This window comes from Balaenoptera ricei, chromosome 15 (assembly GCF_028023285.1).
Source record: "Balaenoptera ricei isolate mBalRic1 chromosome 15, mBalRic1.hap2, whole genome shotgun sequence".
Lineage (NCBI taxonomy): Eukaryota > Metazoa > Chordata > Mammalia > Artiodactyla > Balaenopteridae > Balaenoptera > Balaenoptera ricei.
The window spans coordinates 49,666,845-49,679,007 of NC_082653.1; the positions used below are offsets into that span (position 1 = coordinate 49,666,845).

The window sequence follows — 12,163 nt, forward strand, 5'->3', positions numbered from 1 at the left end:
GGGAACTCGCTGGGGTGACGCAGATGCTGTTTATCTCCATGATGGTGGCGGTTACAGGACAATGCATTTGTCAAAGTTCATAGAACTATGCACCTAAAAAGGGCAAGTTTTACCATATGTAAATTATACCTCAAAAATCTGTCTGTGATGCTCTTAAAAATGTTTGCATACTATTTGCTATTTCAAGAAAGTTTAATTCTCCCTTGAGGATGTAGGCACTTGGTTCTAAAACTAGAACAAGGCAGAACTGATGTTGTGTGAATCAGAGTCTAGGTCATGAAAGACTGCAGCTTCCTGCTCTCTTATTCCCTCCTGGGTCACCCGCTCTGGGGGAAGCTAGATGCCAGGTCATCACAGCCCGAGGGAGGCCCACTCGGAGACCAGCTGTGGCCTTGGGCCACCAGCCACGTGAGGAGCCTCCTTGGAAGTGGGTCCCCTAGTCCCCACCAACCTGCTCCCCGGCCCACAGTTTGTAACCTCACAGGGGACCCTGAGACAGACCCACCCAGCTAAGCATCTCTCAGTTCCTGACCCTCAGAAACTGAGCGAGACAAAATGATTGTGTGCGTGAAGCAGCTACGTTTTGGGTTCATTTGTTATGCAGCAATAGATAACTGCTATGCTGACTTAAAATTTAATTCCTATTTTTAAATAAAATTATCCATTCCTTTAGATAAATTTATGCTAAGAGACAGTTGGCATGATATTGGTGAATAAGGTGAATGATGGCCGTTTCTGGGTGGTAGAATCTGGGGGTCATTTTTCTTGTGTTTGTCCTTCTTTACATTCTTTTTTTTTTTTTTTTTTTCTTTACATTCTTGAACTACTTTTTATAACAAGTGTGTGTCAATAAAGTGGAAAAGAAAAATAACGACTTGGAGCCCAGAGTCAGTGCAGAGGTATCATTTCCTAGTGGCAGTGCCGGGGGAGGGTCTACAGGAAGCAGGAGCACCACTCCTTCAGGCAGTTCGAGCTCTCCCAGGCCTCACACTCAGTGGCACCGCAGCAGCAAATGAGCCACTTCTGAAACTCGGCTTCGTTCTTGTGCATCAGAAGGAACTGTCCCAACAGGGTGTAGGCCTGCATGGAGGAACACGGGAAACGTACTCAGCTGTGCTCTTCCTCCCCTGGCAAATCAAAGGAGGGGGCACAGGTCAGATTCAAGGGAGAAGGGCTATCCCTGAAACCCTGACCCTGGCGAAGAGGATTCGGACACTGGCCTGGGTGAGATGTGAGGTCAAGTTTAATGTCCATCTCTACAGGTGGCTTTGGGGGGCTGTCTAGCCTGGAAGGAACCTGAACATGTCCTTGAGATCTTGTTAAAAAGGCAGGATCTGACTCAGTAAGTCTGGGGTGAGACCTGAGACTCTGCATTTCTAATGCTGGTCCCGGAACAATGTTTTGAGTAGCAAGAGCCTCGTGTACCTCTGATGCTCCCTTCAGGCCTTGGATCTAATATTTCTCTCTTTGAAACACACACAGGAATTAGAGGTGCTCCCCACCCTGCCACTTTCTCAATGGTTCAAGCACAGGGTTTCTAACCCTTGACACTGTTGCATTTGGGATAATTCTGTGTTCAGGTGCACTGCTGGAAGTTTAGCAGCGTCCCTGGCCTGTTCCCACTAGATGCCAGCAGTACACCCCCTACCTTGAATTGTGACAATCATGACCATCTCCAGACATTGCCAGGCGTCCCCCAGGGGCCAGAATCTCCCTCAACTGAGAACCACTGCACCTGGGACCGGCAGGTGAAGGGCACCTTAGTATCAGTTTGTTTTTGCAAACCCGCCGTGTGACTCCAGGCAACTCACTTAACCCGAAGTGAGAACCTGCAGAGCATGGGGTTCAATTTCTGCATCTTCCGAAGGCCCTTCATCTGCCCCGCCCCACCCTGCAATTTGGATTAAGTGAATTCAGTGTGAGACCAGTGGAGAAATGCAAATTCCTTTTTTGTCCTGGAAGACGCAGCCCTGTGGGAGGAGCAGACAAGGTATCAAACATGCTGAACCTTGCCCCTTTTCCCCTTCTGAAGGGTCTCTCTGGATGAAAAACACATGTAAAGATTAAGTGCCCCACAAGTCAAAGTCGTACAGTGTTCTCTGGTTTTCTGAGTCCTGGTCCCACAGCTTTTCATTCCTCTCGTGCTGTTTCATCACTGATAGTCATGAGGGGCAAGGGCCACAAGGAGAGAGAGACATCCAAGGCCACAGACTGGCCGGGACATGAACAGGGAAGGCCACGTTCAGTGCCCGGCTCTCCGGCCTGGAATGAATGGGAAACAGTGTCCAGGCCTTGAGTCCTGGGCCCCCTCCAGGAAAACCCACTGGCGTCTATGTATTTCACTTACATAAAACCAAGCAAACTTCATCTTAACCAAAATGAACGCATTTTTTAAAAGACAAATTAAATAAAAGCTGAATTCCAGTCATAAAATATACCCAAGCATTGGAGTTTGGGGTTTTAAAAAAATTTTAGTCCAGATCCAGTTGTTGAAAAGAGACAAAAGCTAGGATTTCATGGTCATTTTAAATTGCTACTTTAATCATCTTTTTGAAAAAGCGGTGTAATTGATTAGAATGATCTCATTTTACTTTGTCAGCATCCTCGTCTTTTCAGGGGTGATTTTACTGTGTGTGTTTTTTTTTAATTAATTAATTAATTTATTTATTCATTTTTGGCTGCGCTGGGTCTTCGTTGCTGCACGCGGGCTTTCTCTAGTTGTAGCGAGTCGGGGCTACTCTTCGCTGCAGTGTGCGGGCTTCTCATTGCAGTGGCTTTTCTTGTTGTGGAGCATGGGCTGTAGGCGCGCAAGCTTCAGTAGTTGTGGAATGTGGGCCCAGTAGTTGTGGCTCGCAGGGTCTAGAGTGCCGGCTCAGTAGTTGTGGCATATGGGCGCATTTGCTCCGCGACATGTGGGATCATCCCAGACCAGGGCTCGAACCCATCTCCCCTGCATTGGCAGGCAGATTCTTAACCACTGCGCCATCGGGGAAGTCCCTGAGATGTTTTTTAATTCAACGTTTTAAAAAATGAACATTTACTGAATGTTGATTGAGCCCGTTGCTGCAGTAGGTATGGGAGGTGCAGAGCTTTGTCCCAGGAGAGAGAACATCGATGATAATAGTAGTAAGTGACGCTTTTGAGCACCGTGGGCAGGCTCAGACCCCTGATATGTTTTCCTGCTTCGGATCCTGACGTGCGCCCCGTCCATTCTCCAGATGGGTCACTGAGAACCCTGGAGGTAAGACTCCTGTCCTCGGCCCCATTCCAGCACACCCCACCCATCCACGGCCTGGCCTGGCACCTCCGCCATCCTGAGGTCTGGCATCGGCTGCTCTGGTAACCAGAGCTTCCACGTCCCTCCACGCAGCCAGGATGCCAGGGACCTCGTGGCTCGCAGGACCAGAGGCAAACTTTCCAGGAAAGCCACAGGCAAGAGGGCCTCCAGATCCAAGTGGCAACTTGATGCTGCCGTCCGCCCTTTCTCTTGGGAAGTCGGCCTGCTTCTCCCTGCTCCCCAGGGAAGCAGGAGTCGTAGGCTCCCATCATGGCCCTGAGGGAAGGAAGCCCTCTGGGTTTCTCTGCGGGCTCTAGAGAGCGAGCCCCTAACCAGGAGGAAGAGGAGCCACCCTCTGCCTCCTCGGGCCAAAGCTCACAAAAACCTGGCTGCAGGGAGAGTGACACAGATACCCTGACAGACGGTCCCCACCTCCCGCCACCCTGGCCAGGGACGTTCATTCCTTCCCGAGGCAGCCTTTGCCCGTGTGGCAGGATGGCAGCTCGAGGGAAGACTTCCGTCAACTCCGCATACCAGTCGTGAACAGGTCTGGACCAGCCTCCGGTGTGCCGTGCCTGTTCCTTGCGAAACAGTAGCGATATTTGAGTCCGGGGTCCCTGGTGAGTGACTCATGCCGTCACACAGGCCCTGCGCTCAGAGCCCCACTTGGTTTGCTGCTGTGCTGCCACCATCTTGAAATTCCTGATGAATTTCAACAAGGGGCCGCCCATCTTCATCTTGCACTGGGCCCGCAGATTAGGTCCTGGTCCACGCTCATTAAAAATTTCAGGGACTTCCCTGGCGGTCCAGTGGTTAAGACTTCGTGCTTCCACTGCAGGCAGCGCAGGTTCAATTCCTGGTCAGGGAACTAAGATTCCCCCATGGCGCGTGGAGCGGCCAAAAAAAAAATTTCCACCTCCATTATGACACCCGGCCTTTCAAACAGAGACACGTAGTCTCGGCCCCTCACTGTCAAGCTTACCCCCTGCCAGTTCCCATCCCCTCAGCGCCCGTGGTGAATGGACTTTACAGCACCACCAGGCTTCGTTGTGTGATGAACAACTTTCTTTTTCTCTAACTGGACGTTGACTCTTCAGCCTTCAGGGCCACTGAGTGCCAAAGACAACCTCGCAAATCCAGCCTCTGTCAGTCTTTCCAGTGTAAAACTCCTCGGCTGAAGCGTGAATGTTCAATCCACTGTGCTTTCTTCCTCCTGCCTGTCTCCCTAGGACACACTTACACTAAGACATTGTTTAACTGAAACTCAAATTTAATTTGAGCGTGCTATATTTTACCTGGCAACCCTGCATAGGGTAACCCCAAGCTTCTGTGACTGACTCCTTGTAGGGTCTGGGCATCAGGCAGGGCTGGGGGGGGGGTGTCCCTTGCCCTACTGCCCACCCCAGAGCCTGTCTGCCAGATTCAGATTTTGTCTCTCTAATCTTGAGTGACTTTGAGTGATGCACTTGGCTGCTTTGTGCCTGTTTTCTCATCGGTAAAATAGAGACGAAATAGTATACTTTATGGGATGTTTTGGTAACTAAATGAAATAAGTATATGTAACGCACTCAGATCAGTGCCTGACATGGAGCAAACGCCAGGTGCTGGTTCTATTAGGTGAGAGAGGCTCGGGGAGCAGGTGGGCATCCAGAACATTTGCTGCTCCCTCATCTTCCAAGTAACTTTCAGAAGGAAGATTTAGGCTCATGGTTATGACTTTGTAGGGTCTTCAAAGAGTACTGAGCCAAATCAGATTCTGTGGGATGTGAAACTTACTTCCACGCTGTTGGAGTAACCCCACAGGGCACTGCCCATGACTCTGAATTTACTGAGCGCCTGGAAATTCACCCCCCTCCCGTTGGGTTTTCATAGGGAGAGGAGGAGTACAAGAAACCCAGAACAATCCTTTCTTCAGAGAAGATACGGGAGGACACCAAAGGGAGCTGTGCCTCTAACAGAACGCGTGGAAAAAACAATCAATAGTTTGGATGTGACAGCAAGGGGTCCACCGGGTACTCAGTGTTTAGAAACAGCAGCCTGTCTGGCCAGAGTGGGTGGGCGGAAGGAGGGCTTGCTTCTGGAGGGGGTGGGCCATGAGTGGGCCCATGAAGGAGACAAAAGTTCATTTTAAGAGGGGCCTTGGGTCCGCGGGAGGGTGGTCCCCATGTGTTTGTGGTTCATGAACAGTCTGGTGGAGCATGGGGGTGAGGGTGGAGGGACAGAAGAATATAAGGCGGAGCTAGACCCGGCGCAGACACTTTGAGCATCTTGAGCACGATGTATTTTCCCTCTTCTGGTCATTCCTTTCACCTTTGCAGTCCTTTCGTCGTTAAATCTAGACCAACGCTGTCCAGTAGAAACCTAACGTGGGCCAGCACACGTGTAATTTTTAATTTTCTAGAAGCCACGGCAAAAGGGGGAAAGAACAGGTGAAATGAATTCTAATAATTTTTATTTTTTTCCCATATATCTAAATTATTATCATTTCAACATGTAATCAATTAAAAAATTATTGATGAGATGCTTTCCATTTTTTTGTTTGTTTGGCACTGAGTCTTTAACGTGGCCGTGTGTATTTTATACTTATAGCACAACTCAATTCAGACGGTACTAAACAGGTACAAGTGGCCCATGGCCGCCGTGCTGGACGGCCAAGATGTAGGTCGTCAGGCCAAAGCTGTCAGCCCCAGGGAAGGGCAGGCATGAAAAAACCCAGAGAAAATGCAGCCACATTTTTGACTTTTGAGACTTGGGTGAATCCATAGTTTTGAAAGTTGGGACTGCAACTGAGCCAGAGAACTGTTCAAGCCACAGACAAAGTTCTGGGAAAGTGTAGAGAGATATAGGGGCAACCCCGCCAAGCACTTCATGCCTCTGTAGAAGAAGAAATGAAAGTTTGACTTGTGTGGGGCAGGCATCGAGGAGAAATTACTTGATTTAGAGGCTGGTGGGAGCTTGAGAAGGTGACTCCATGCCTGCCCCTGTCCAGGTCCACAGCCCTAGAGGGACGATCGACCCCCCCAGATGCACACTGGGCTCCCAGGGTGGGGCTGGTGTCCCATCTCCTTGGGTTCCAGCATCCGGTGTCTCGGGAGCGGTGAGTGAGGGGTCCAGGCAGGCAGGGCTGAGGGCAGGCAGGGCTGAGGGCAGGCAGGGCTGAGGGCAGCCTCACACATCTGCATCCCAGCAGGTCCTCGGAAAGTCCCAGTACCCATGGGACAGGCCAAGGAAGCCACCATGAGCAGGAGTGGAGCCTGAGGGGATCTCTGCTCACAGCCAAGAAACCCCAGGGACCCCCAGCCTGGGGAGGGGCCTGCCATGCCCAGGCCTCCTGCAGGCAGGGCGTGAAAACCCAGGAGCTCAGAGGATTGTGGGGCAGAGAAGCGATCTGTAGGACATCACCATGGTGGATACCTGTCATCACTCGTTTGTCCAAATCCACAGGATGCGTGCGCTACACCAAGCGTGAGCCCTAATGTCAACTTTGCGCCTCGGGGAGATAACATGTCAGTGTAGGTTCTCCCGTAAGAAACCTACCACTCCGGTGGGGATGCCGATAATGTGGAGGCTGTGTATGGGGGCAGGGGTATACGGAACCTCTCAGCACTTTCTTCTCAGTTTTGCTGTAAACCCAAAACTGCTCTAAAAAATAAAGCCTATGGACAGCACTACAGGAACCTGTGTTTCTTTTGCTACATCTGAGCCGGCCGCCCTGCCGGGATCTGCCTGCCTCTTACTGCTGGCCCCGCCCACAGCCCCGGCCCCCCCAGAAGCACCTGCTCATCTTGTAGGTTGCGACACTGGGGTCTCCTCCTGAATACTTTTATAGGCCCAGCCAGACTCCAGCACTCAATTCAGGGTCTCATCACCAAATCTCAGTGTAAGCCCCCTCCCTGCCAGGGTGACCTCCTGGTCCTGATCTTCTTGCGTGGTTTGTGACCATATGATCCATGGCCGTTCTTGTCCTCACTCAGGACCTTGATCAAGGCACTCACTTTCCAGAGCCTCTGTCTCCTCGTTTGTAAAGTGGAGACAGTGACCTCTCATCTCTTTCACAGGTGGGTGAGGGGCTCAAAGCAAAGGAAAAGGTGAACCCCTGGCATCAGTGCCTGGAATTAGTGGCCCTTGGAATGAGTGGCCCTTGGAATGAGTAGAGCCTAAAAGGGGAGGGCTGGTCACAGCTAGCCAGGAGGTGGGAAACACAGAGGAGCAGATCTCCAGGGACCTGGCCAGTTCCTCCTTCCCTATAGCCCTGACTCTGTGTAGCAAGTTCTCGGATGCCTGAAAATTTCCCATTATTCATTCATTCCTTTATCTTTAATATGCCTCTCATCCTACCTATAGTCACTTGAAACAAGTTGGAAAAAGCAAAACTATAGGGACAGAAAACAAATCAGTAGTTGCCAGGGGCTGAAGGTGGGAAATGTGAAGGGTAAAGGGAACATGTTGGCATAATGGGGTTGTTCTAGGCCGCGATTGTGGTAGTGGCTACCTGACTACATGCATTTGTCAAAACTTGCAGAACTGTGTACTAAAAAAGGTGAAATTTACCGTATGTAAATTAAAATATTTTTTGAACGATGAGTATGGCTGAACAACAACAAAACCTCACAACTATGGAGACATTAAACCAATGGTGGTAGAAGCCAGAATGGCGGTGACTTCTGGGAGTGGGGGGTGGAGTTGACTGGCAAGAGACACAGGGGAACCTTCTGGAATTCTCGAGGATCCTGATCACCGGACCCGGGTGGTGGATCTATGCATGTATATCTATGTAAAAACTCACTGAGCTGAACCTATCACATCAGTGTGGATATGTTACACCACAATAGAAAAGTAAAAGGGACGATCATTTCTTCTAAAAAATAATTTTTAATTTAAAATGTCTTCCCTAATCAGGCTTGCCTGCTCTACTCTCTGCTTGGGAATGGTCCTCTCTGCTTTATCTGGGAGGAAAGAAGCAAATCTATCTCAATCCGTCCTCCTGACAATCCCACCTATTGGGTATTAGATTGTGGTAGATTCGGGTGATATTCAGAATGTTTAACAAGTGGCGCAGGGCAGCGTGTCAATCAGAAAACCACAGACCCAGTCGTCCAGCTGCCCCCTGGACATGGCCGTGAGCTGGGCCGGTGCAAACCAATCTCACCGTCAGCTGTGCACTCAGCGGTTCCCCGCCTCCCTGGGCGTCTCTGCAGCCTCTTCCCGCCCAGGGGTGAGGGCTGACTTTAAAGCCGAAGGGAACGAGCAGCAGTACCTCTGCTGGTGGTGCCTCTCTCGACCGAGTGTGCAATGCTCCTGTGAATTCCCACCCGCTCACTTTCTCTGGGTTCTCTTTGGGAATATCTCCCATCCTCTCCTAAGGTTCGTGCAGCTTTATATAATATAGCACCATAGAAACAGTTGCATAGAAGAGAACGTTCCGATTCCATTGGCCATCACTGAGGCTGTTCTCGGACTGCTAGTGACATCTTAGAATAACTCACTTCCTCGTACTCTGGTGTAGACACCAGGCTGCTATGACTCCACCTGCCAGGGCCTGATAGGACAAGAGACCCCCAAGTCTCTTCATGGGGGTGGGGAGTGCACCCAAATCATCCATCCTGACAGCTCGGCCCCAGACTTCGGCGGCCGGCTCACTTCTGTCTACCCCTGGGTGTTTGAACACCAAGTGAATCATGCACAGCCCAGCTGCCCTGAGCCACAGTGATTCGATTTGCCCATTATCTGTGGACCCTGGCGGCTGCCCAAGCATGCAGGGTCAGTAGCCTCTGGCCAAGCATGTGGCGCCCGGCCAAGTGGCAGCTTTGCTCTCTGACAGCCACTGGCAGGGACACGTGGCACCGGCTGCCATCTGGCAGGATTAGGGGAATACAGGTTGAAAGAGAAGTTGGAGAAACAAGAAAAGAGGAATTACCTTGTTGAAACCTTTGGTGCACAGATTGATTGCAAGCTCACGGCTGACCCCGTCTACCCAGGCAACATCCTTTTCTCCAATGGGTTCAGAGAGGAAGGCTCTCAGCCTGGGAGACATGTGGTCCATGTTCTGCAACAGCCATGGGGAGGGAGATGGTTAGGAAGCTGGGGAACTCCCTTGGCCTTCCGGGTGTGGGGGGCTGGGGCCAACAGACGGCGAGTATCCTCCCACCACCCAACATTTATTGGGGACTTTTAGATACCAGGTGCAACGCCCTGCTCTGAAAGCTTTACATACGCATCCCCACCTGCACGGGTTAGGTGGGGACGTTAGTGATGGTCTCAGATAAGCCCAATAAATCCCCATGAAAAGGGTGGGATTGATGCTAAGAGCTCTGATGGGTTCCTTGCCAACCTTCCCACCCTAAATGCTTAAAGAAACAGCCTGCTTCTCTTAGCCAGTGAACCTACCTTCTCCAACATTTTTTTCATATTTTTATTTTAGCTTTTATCTCATTCTGTAATAGCTGGTTGTTTGGTTGCAGGAACAGAAAACTCTAACTGGCTCAAATATTAAAGAAGACATGATATAAGTCAGAAGCCCAAGAGTGAGGGTGGGTCTGGTACCATCAGGGTTGCAGATCCTTTTCTCTGATTCTTTCAACTTTTCTTCCCTGTGTTGGTTTCGGTTGGGGTTGGTTCCCCTCATGGTGATGAAATGGCTGCTCCAGCACTCATGCCCCCCCCCCCCCAACATCTCAACCCCAAAAGAAGAAGTTTCTAAAGAGAGAGAAACTGTTTCTGGGGAGTTCCAAGCAGAGCCTCATCCAGCCGTATGTCCAGTCCTGGATCTGGGAGTGGAGTCCGCTTTCTCTAAGCTGTACAAGCTGTGAGTTCAAGTACAGTTGCCTGCACAAAATCAGGATGATTATCCAGAGAAGGGCAGGTGGGTGTGAAGGCAGTAACCATAACGTCCCACTATGGTCCACCCCTTTGATGAACTAACATTGGTACACTCTCCTTCCCTTATGTAACCATCAGAAATACCCACGCTTGGCTGAAATAGACTCACCCCTCCCCTAAAGGGTGGAGCTCTATGATTCATCCAGTTGCTGGATTCAAACTCAAGTTCATATTTTCTCTGAGATGCATCATACTCCCCATCATGTCTGGAAGTAGCTACTCAAGGGATGGTAACCTATGAACTAAATTCTGAAGTTCATCATCATCAACATAGCCAGCAACGATGGGACAAACCAGGATAGCTGCAGTAAGAATTTCCAGAAGGGGAATTCTCCATTTGGAGAAGGAGAAGGTGGGAAACACACTCAGTTGCCATTGGTCGATAGCACATACGGTATTGAGGAAATATTGAGGATTCCTTGCCCTTGTGGTAAAGCCAGATCCTCCAGCAGACAAGATGGTGGCCCCCAGTTCTGGGTTTGGGTGGGTCCCCGTCCACTGCCTTGTTAACATCTGAGGGGCTTGGTGTTGATGCCTCCCAAGGAGAGTCACTGTTGTAGCACCCCACTTCTTGTGGGCACAAGCTCAGGGATCTCCCTGAAGGATGGGCAATCTCAGGCCACTACTTGGCCAGTTTCCTTGGCATCTCAGCCCCCTTCAGAATTTACTGGGTTTCTTCTGTTCAAGTCCATGGGCTGGTGGTTGAGTGGAGATCTTCACAGGTCTGTATCCTTGATCTGTGCCCTGCCTGCTGCCCTGCTCCTCAGACTGGGGACATCTAACTACATCTCCGAGGTGGGGAGGTGCCCCAGATCTGCTCCTTGCCCCACTGCATCCCAGCTGCATCTTCACAGCAAGGCAATTGTCCCCTTTATCAAGCGTGACATCCTTCAGACAAGAGGCTCGGGAGACACCTGGGAACTGGGGCAGTGTTCTTCCGGGGCCCTAATCCTTTCTCTTGTTAAGTCACCTGACTGGTCGCCTGCGTTCTAAATTCAGCCAGAAAAGTCAGCTTTTCCAACCCAGCAGGACTTGCTCAAGCCACAGGCAGAAACGCCCTCTCTTAGCAAAGCTGTATTTTCACCCCTCTCACCCCGCCAATGGGCCACCTTCCCCCTGGATGTGAGTCTCCTAGGACCTTAATGAGGATGCAGAGGTACCCAGCGTCCCGAATATCCCGTCAGATCTCCATATGTCGAGTCTCCATACACATGAGGTCTGTGTCCCCGGGTGAAGCGGGCCCACCAGAACCAGCCATTTCCCTACACGAGGGTCACTGTCCTCTTCGTTTGTGTGAAGACACCCTCACTCCTCTCTGCCTGGATGCGTCCTCTCAGCCAGTCCCCACTGGAGGTTTGCTCCTTAGTTTATGATGCAAGCAACAGAAAATCCAGTTCCAGCTGGCTTACACTTAACGGAGGTTTACTAGCATGCGCCACCTAAATGTCCCGAGGTGGGTCACATGTGGTCTGATCAAGGCTCCCGCTTGATTTCCCTGTGACTCTCGACTCTGCCTCCCTTGGTTCATCGGCTCAACCCTCAGCTCCACTCCTATTTGGAAATAATCGGGCTGCAGCAGGGCCTGCAAGCCACGCCCCCTCCCCCAAAGGAAAACACTGCTTTCCCCCCAGAAGCTGTGAATGTGTGCCTTCTCCAGTCAAATCATTGTACGCCAGGCCTAAGACATTGACTACGGCCTGATACATGTGTCTTCCCTCTGGTTCAGAAAGCAGGTTAGTGACCTGCAAAGCACACAGGCTGCAGGGGCGGGGATGGGACACAAAATCAGGGTAGTCGCCGTGTTCCTGGGGGCACTTACCTGGGGAAATGACCACCATACGGGCTGAGGGTAGGAGAGCAACCCAGCACCCTCCACATACTCCCCAGTAGGCTGTGAGGCCCCCAAGGGCCGCAGCACCTCCCAAACGGCCTTTGCTCCGCACCCAGCCCCCGTGCTGAGTACTGCACTGGCGCACGGGAAACACTTGACCTCTACCACAGAAGCAT

The 12,163-nt window shown here is 51.0% G+C and overlaps 1 protein-coding gene across 1 annotated transcript; it reads right to left on the reverse strand.

Moving 5' to 3' along the window:
- Window positions 1–933: 933 nt before the first annotated feature.
- On the reverse strand, window positions 934–9,320 carry BANF2 (BANF family member 2). The gene is made up of 2 exons (XM_059898195.1): window positions 9,195–9,320; window positions 934–1,080 (listed from the first exon to the last, which is right to left on the reverse strand). The coding sequence occupies exons 1-2, from the start codon at window positions 9,318–9,320 to the stop codon at window positions 934–936; spliced, it is 273 nt and encodes a 90-aa protein (XP_059754178.1).
- Between the last annotated feature and the right edge of the window lie 2,843 nt (window positions 9,321–12,163).

What these genes read in the sequence shown, in the direction of transcription:
- BANF2 (XM_059898195.1), bottom strand. Translation starts at nt 9,320, where the DNA reads ATGGACCACATGTCTCCCAGGCTGAGAGCCTTCCTCTCTGAACCCATT. An exon ending in GCACCAAAGGTTTCAACAAG is followed by an intron (nt 1,081 to 9,194) that starts GTAATTCCTCTT and finishes TCCTCCATGCAG; the next exon opens with GCCTACACCCTGTTGGGACA.